Here is a 6,626-nt window from a genome sequence, read left to right on the forward strand (position 1 = left end):
GTAGGTTTCACACATTCAGCAAATACTTGTTTAATATCCACACTGAGCCAAGCAGTGGAGACACCAGCATCACCGAGGTAGGATGCTGGCCAGCCCTGAAAGGACCCATACACCAGAGAGGTGGCCTTACTTGGAGGTGGTGGCAGCGGTAGAGGGTTCATCCCAGGAAGGAAAGCAATGACATGGTCAGACAGTAGCAGGGCTACTTTATTGGGGTGCCTGGGAAAGTTGCTCAGACATGAGAACAGTTAGCTTTGGACCTGCATGCCAGGGAAGAGCAACTGAGCGGTTCCCCACCAAGGCCCAGGAGGTGGTCACTGTGGTTGGAGCCTAGCAGTGCACCAAGCGCAAACTGGGAAAATCTCTGAGGGTAGTTACAGGCAAGTATGGGATTTTTCTCTGAACAATGAGAGCTCACTAGAAGCTTTAACCAGCAAAGGGTGTGATCCAATCTGGTTTTTAAATCATCCTGGCTGCTGGGTGGTAACTGTGGGGTTGCAAAATTGTAAGAGGAAGCTTTTGAGCAAGTCAAAGGTCATTTGATGCAAGTGGATGCAGCTAAGGTATAGCCTGATGGGACACTGGAGCCCACAGTTGGGTGGGTGAGGAGGTGGCGGCGGCAGCAGTCAAGAGGCCAGGAACTTGGATGTGGCTGGCTAGGTGGATGTGGGTCTGTACCACTGCTGGCGGGGGAGTCAGTGAGGAGAGCTCTGCTGAGCATCCTGACCCCTAGGTGGCTGGGAAACATGTGGTGGGGCTCAGGACACAGTCAGAGCTCTCCCTGGGGAGCCCTGGGGCAGGATGAGACTCCCAGGGAGAGACAGGGCCTGTGGACACTAGAGTTGGAGGGAGAGTGTCTGCTGTGTCCCAGTTTAGTTTTTGTGTGTGTGTTGTTGTTTTTTTTAATTATTGATTTCAAGAGAGAGGAAGGGGGAGAGAGAATAGATTTATTGTTCCACTTATTTATGCATTCATTGGTTAACTTTTGTGTGTCCCCTGACCAGGGACTGAACCACAACACTGGCTTATGGCTCTAACCAACTGAGCTGGCCAGGGCCCCAGTTTAATTCTTGAGACTCCACCACTCTGGGAAGTTTCCTCACCTAATAAGTGGGAATAATGGCAATACCAGCCTCAAGGTGTTTGTGTAAGTTACTTGGGCTATGCCCACCAGGACTATACCATTGGTCAGCCACTGTGGTCAGCCCTGGGTTGCTGTGGCTGTGGCTTAAACTGGCCTCCAACGCTCTGACCCCCCTCTTGACTCTGAGGCCAGCAGCACAGTCTCCAGCACTGACCTTGCAAATACATTTTTAAACACTGGTGGCCTCAGGTTCCCATCTCAGTTCAAAGCCTCAGCTGATACAGAACAGAGCTGCCTTGGCCCCCAAATAAAAGGGAACTTGAAAAGCAGAGTAAACACAGTAGGAAGGGAACAGAACCAGAAAAACTGCAGGTAGGGGGCACGAGGGTGACCACCTCCTCCAGACAGATACTAAATTCCTCAAGAGAAGTGGGAAAATGGGAAACCTGGCAGCCTCCTGGGTGGAGGAGGAGCCCCTGTGCAATAGTTATGGGCCCAGGACAAACATCGGAGAAACCAGGCTGAGAAACACATCCTAACCTGCAGAAGCAGAAACCAGGTGATAAGGAAGCCCAGGACCCTCATCCCTCCTCTAAGTCAAGGTGCAGAACAAGCCCTCCCCTGACCATCTTCAGCCAAGAGGCAGCTGGCCACAGCAGCGGCAGACAAACAGAACATTCCTTTAAATTCCTCTATAAAAACACACTGAGAACCAGAGAACGGGTGAAGCATCCATCAGAGAAATCTTCACCTGCTGGAAAAATCAGCCCTGTGACCCAAACTCTTATAAACTGAAAAATCAGAGGCAGCTTATTTGTGGTAAATTTGGTGGATTCAACTGTGACCAGTCAGTCAGTAACTGATGTGGAACCATCCACCTGTGTGTGTGTGTGTGGGAGGGGAGGGGGGGGGTGTAACACAGAAAGGGCTCCTCTTTCTTGCAGCTTCTGGCTTCACTGCCCACCCTTACCCCAGAAACCACCCAGAACCATATTCAACTCTCATCCTGGTGCCTCAGTGCAGGGGATTCGTGCACCTGGTCCCTATGTGCCTGGCCACACACACACCTGTTCACATGCACACGCCTGTTTCATCCTCCACCAGCACCAGGGTCCACACCATCCCTCACAGCCCCTACCAGCACAAATGCACCTGCACACACTTGCCTTCCTTCCTCACCTGTACAGGGTCACCCCCACTGAATAACTGACACAACCACATCCTGGACCCTAGTCTCACTCCTACAGGTGTCCACTAGCATGCCCATGCTCCTCCCATGAACACCCATGAAGCCACAGCATCTCCTTATGGGGCTCACTGTTGGAAGGCAGCCTGGAAACCCAGAGAGGGCACCCAGGTTATAAAAGGACAGATAAGAAAGGGCAGCAGTGATGGGAGGAGGAAGACCAGGTCACAAACCAACTGCTTAAAGCAGAAAGACGGCAGAGCCCTGACTTTGCGGAGTCCACTGCCTGGCCCTGGGTTCCAGGCTGCCCCTCTTGCTTCCGGAATGTCCCCTCAGGCTTCACCCACCTCTTGCCCCACAGAAGATGTCTTCCCCTGCAAGGACTGCGGCATCTGGTACCGCAGCGAGCGGAACCTGCAAGCTCACCTCCTGTACTACTGTGCCAGCCGCCAGAGTGCCGGCTCCCCTGCCGCAGCCGCCGCTGACGAGAAGCCCAAGGAGCCATACCCCAATGAGCGTGTCTGCCCCTTCCCTCAGTGCCGCAAAAGCTGCCCCAGTGCCAGCTCCCTGGAGATCCACATGCGCAGCCACAGTGGTGAGGCTCCATGCCCCCCCCCCAGAACCCCCGTGTTCCCACTGCGCCCAGGCCACAGAGGCGCCTGTGTGGGCCTCCCACCATACCACACAGCCTTCCACAGCTCCCGGGGCATGAAGCCCATCTGTGGCTGGCTGGATGGTCAGCTCAGGGCTGGGCCCTGGCCGGGGTCCTGGGAGGCTTGAAGAGCCCTCCACACACAGCCCAAGTCACGGCCCCTCACGGCCCTGTGTTCCAGGCGAGCGCCCCTTCGTGTGTCTCATCTGCCTGTCGGCCTTCACCACCAAGGCCAACTGCGAGCGGCACCTCAAGGTGCACACAGACACACAGAGCGGTAAGCAGGCTGGGAAGGGGGCAGGAAGCAGGTCAGGGGGAGTCTGTGGAGTCCGCTGGCTCCAGGGCCCTGACACCACAGACCATCTGCAGGTGTCTGCCACAGCTGTGGCTTCATCTCCACCACAAGGGACATCCTCTACAGCCACCTAGTAACCAACCACATGGTCTGCCAGCCAGGCTCCAAGGCTGAGATCTACTCACCAGGGGTTGGGCACCCCTCAGCCAAGCTCCCACCAGGTGAGGCTCGGGGGCCCCCTCTGAGGGCTGGGGAGAGGGCTAGTCCATGAGAGAGCGAGAGGGTCAATTCGGTCTTGGGCCCTGACCACCTTGCCCAGCCCAGCTCTCCCTTCCCACCCTGCCCCTTCCTCAGGTCTGGCCCAGGCAGGTCCTGCTCCAGCCCTGAAGTGTGGCCTTTGGGGTCTCCCTGCAGACAGTCTACCCGGCTTCCAGCAGCTCACAGCCCTCCACGGCTCCCTGGCCTCCTCCGATCTGGGCCTGGGGTCCACCTCATCACCAGGACTGGACAGGAAAGCCCTGGACGAGGCCACCAATGGAGAGGCCAGAACAGCCCCCCAGAACGGGGGCAGCAGCGAGCCCCCAGCAGCGCCCAGGAGCATCAAGGTGGAGGCGGCCGATGAGCCAGAGGAGGAGCCAGGGCCCCCAGCCCTTTCGTCGCGGACGCCCTCACCACCCAGCTCCGCTCCCGTCCGGGTCAAGGCTGAGCTGCCCAGCCCCACACCCGGCTCCAGCCCAGGCCCCGGTGCGCTCTTCCTGCCACAGTTCCCTGCCGCGCCCCCAGCCTCGGAGATCCTGGCCAAGATGTCGGAGCTGGTGCACAGCAGGCTGCAGGTGGGGGTGGGCGCGGGGGCGCCAGCCGGCCTGCTCGCGGGGACCCCCAAAGGCGCTACCTGCTTTGAGTGCGACATCACCTTCAACAACGTCAGCAACTTCTACGTGCACAAGCGCCTCTACTGCTCCGGCCGCCGCGCGCCCGACGACGTGCTGCCCCCCGCCCGCAGGCCCAAGGCGCCCCCCACCCCGGTGCGCGCGGCCCCCGCCCCGCCGCCCGCTGAGCCCGACAAGCCAAGTTCGTCGCCAGGCCCCGGGGCGCGCGAGGACCTGGCCGGGGGCGCGACCACGCCCGAGGCAGAGACCGGCGGCGGCGGCCGGGGCAGTGAGGGCAGCCCAAGCCCGGGCAGCGGGGCGGACGAGGACGATGACCCCCGACGGACGCTGTGCGAGGCCTGCAACATTCGCTTCAGCCGCCACGAGACCTACATGGTGCACAAGCGCTACTACTGCGCCTCGCGCCACGACCCGCCTCCGCGACGGCCCGCTCCCGCCGCGCCCCCAGGAACCCCCGGAATCCCCGCGCCAGCGCTGCCACCCGTACGCACGCGCAGGCGCCGGAAGCTCTACGAGCTGCAGGCGGCCAGCCCCGCCCCTGCAGCGCCGGGCCCCGCCCAGCCCGCGGCGGCGCCGGCTCCCGAGACTTCCGCTTCGCCGTCGCCGCGGCCCGGAAGCGGAAGCGGGCCGGACCTATCGGAGGGCCCCATCGACCTGAGCAAAAAGCCGCGGCGCCAGGCCTCCGCCGCTCCTGTGCCCGGCCCCGCGCCCCTGCTGCCTGCCCTGGCCGACTACCACGAGTGCACGGCCTGCCGCGTGAGCTTCCACAGCCTCGAGGCCTACCTGGCGCACAAGAAGTTCTCGTGCCCCGCCGCGCCGCGGCGCCCACGCGCCCCGGAGGATCCCGCCGTCGTGTGCCCCTACTGCCCCCCGAACGGCCTGGTTCATGGGGACCTCGTCGAGCACTTGCGCCTGGCGCACGGCCTGCTGCTGGGCAAGCCCCTGACTGGCCCGGGCCCCGGCGCAGAGGCCCGGACGCCCTCCCCCGCTGCCCCCCGCGATGGCCTTAACGGCCAGGAGCCACCCACCGGCCCTGCAGACGGCAGTCCCCGGCCCGCCCCGCCCTCAGCCCCACCGACGCCTCCTTCCCACTCGGACAAGGGCGTCCAGACCCCCAGCAAGGGGACGCCGACCTCCCTGCCCAACGGCAACCACAGGTACTGCCGCCTGTGCAACATCAAGTTCAGCAGCCTGTCCACCTTCATCGCCCACAAGAAGTATTACTGTTCCTCGCACGCCGCCGAGCACGTGAAGTGACCGGTGGCCACACTACAAACTGGAAACCGCTTCTCACGCCCGCTGCTCCCCAGGAGCCAGGGCCTGCCGGCCTGCCGCGCATAAAGACGGAATCACAACCAGGTCCCAGGCTGCTCTGGCTCCTGGGAAACGCACCAAGCACAGGCCTCAGCAGAGGGAACTGCAGGTGGCAGCACCCGCCTGGATCCTTGGCACTTAATAAAGAAGTTCAGTTTGATTAGCAGCCTAGTTCTTTAAGCAGAGGGCCCTGCAGGGTGGGGTCCACACTGGCCAGCATTTTAGGCACTGTTATCCAAGCACCTAGAGGCCCACCACCACCACGTCCAGCATGCACACAGGCCACTGCAGTCTGGAGTGACCAGGCCCCCTGCCAGAAACATGTTAATGGTCCTAAGAGCTGGACCAAGCTCCAGGTCAGTCTGATGCAACCACACATACAGAATTGCTGCCCTGCCAGCTCTGTACTCTCTTGGGGCACAGGAAGAACTGGAACTGCCAACTCACTGCTGGCCCATCCCCTCCCCCACAGGATCTAACCAGAAGCTCTGTTTTGAACACCAGACACACACACAAAAAAAAGGGGGGGAGCTTAATTCTACCCAGCTGATAGTCTTCCCACCCCGCTTGGTTCCAGGGACCTGGATGTCACCCATCTAGTCACAGGCCACCAAGGTTTGAGGGATGGGAGCATCTTGGGGAGCATGAGGCCCTGTTGTTACCAACGCTGGTGGGAGAGATGGGGCAGTGAATAGTCACCAAAGAAGAAGGTGGACCAAATCCTGAACTAGGTGTAGCATGGCACCTGTGGTGGCTGCAGGGGGATAAGGAATAGGGGTACCCCACCTCAGTCTGTTCTGGTTCATTGGGGGTTGCTTGTGCCGTGGCTGGACTGGACAGTGTTAGCCAACCCAAGCAGAGTCTAGCCATGCCCTTGCCATTTGGCATCAGGGTAACTGAGCCACCTTCCAGCCTGGTGTCCCTGCTAGACAACACACCATCGGCCTTTCCCAACTTTGCTTGAAGTAACAAACACAGTTTCACTCAGCCGTCTACAGTGGGTAAATGTGAACTCTGACCTTTGACCTTTCTCCATCTTCTTGCCACCCACCCACCCAGATTCACTCTCTAGGCTCAATGCAAATTTCCCTCCCACCTAGCTCCACAGAAGTGACAGGCTAGCATAACAAGCCTGTATTTGGACAAGAACAGTCTCCATGGCATCATCCACAGGCAAGAGCCAAACACACACCTCCTGCTTGCTC

At 60.2% G+C, this 6,626-nt stretch overlaps 1 protein-coding gene across 4 annotated transcripts in view; it reads left to right on the forward strand.

Moving 5' to 3' along the window:
- The window catches only part of ZFPM1 (zinc finger protein, FOG family member 1), a 71,330-nt gene extending 65,199 nt beyond the window's left edge, over window positions 1–6,131 (forward strand). Inside the window, exons 7-10 of one of the 4 annotated variants that reach the window (XM_084905374.1) lie at window positions 2,635–2,865; window positions 3,104–3,199; window positions 3,292–3,438; window positions 3,572–6,131. In XM_084905374.1, the coding sequence (XP_084761500.1) occupies window positions 2,635–2,865; window positions 3,104–3,199; window positions 3,292–3,438; window positions 3,572–5,364 (2,267 nt within the window). In that variant the 3' untranslated portion in view covers window positions 5,365–6,131. Of the gene's footprint in view, window positions 1–2,631; window positions 2,866–3,103; window positions 3,200–3,291; window positions 3,439–3,571 lie in introns of all 4 variants that reach the window. The other 3 variants (XM_084905373.1, XM_084905375.1, XM_084905376.1) reach the window with 3 other exon arrangements.
- The last annotated feature ends 495 nt before the right edge of the window (window positions 6,132–6,626 follow it).

Source organism: Pipistrellus hanaki (genome assembly GCF_964339955.1).
Source record: "Pipistrellus hanaki genome assembly, chromosome: 15".
In the NCBI taxonomy this organism is placed as follows: Eukaryota; Metazoa; Chordata; class Mammalia; order Chiroptera; family Vespertilionidae; genus Pipistrellus; species Pipistrellus hanaki.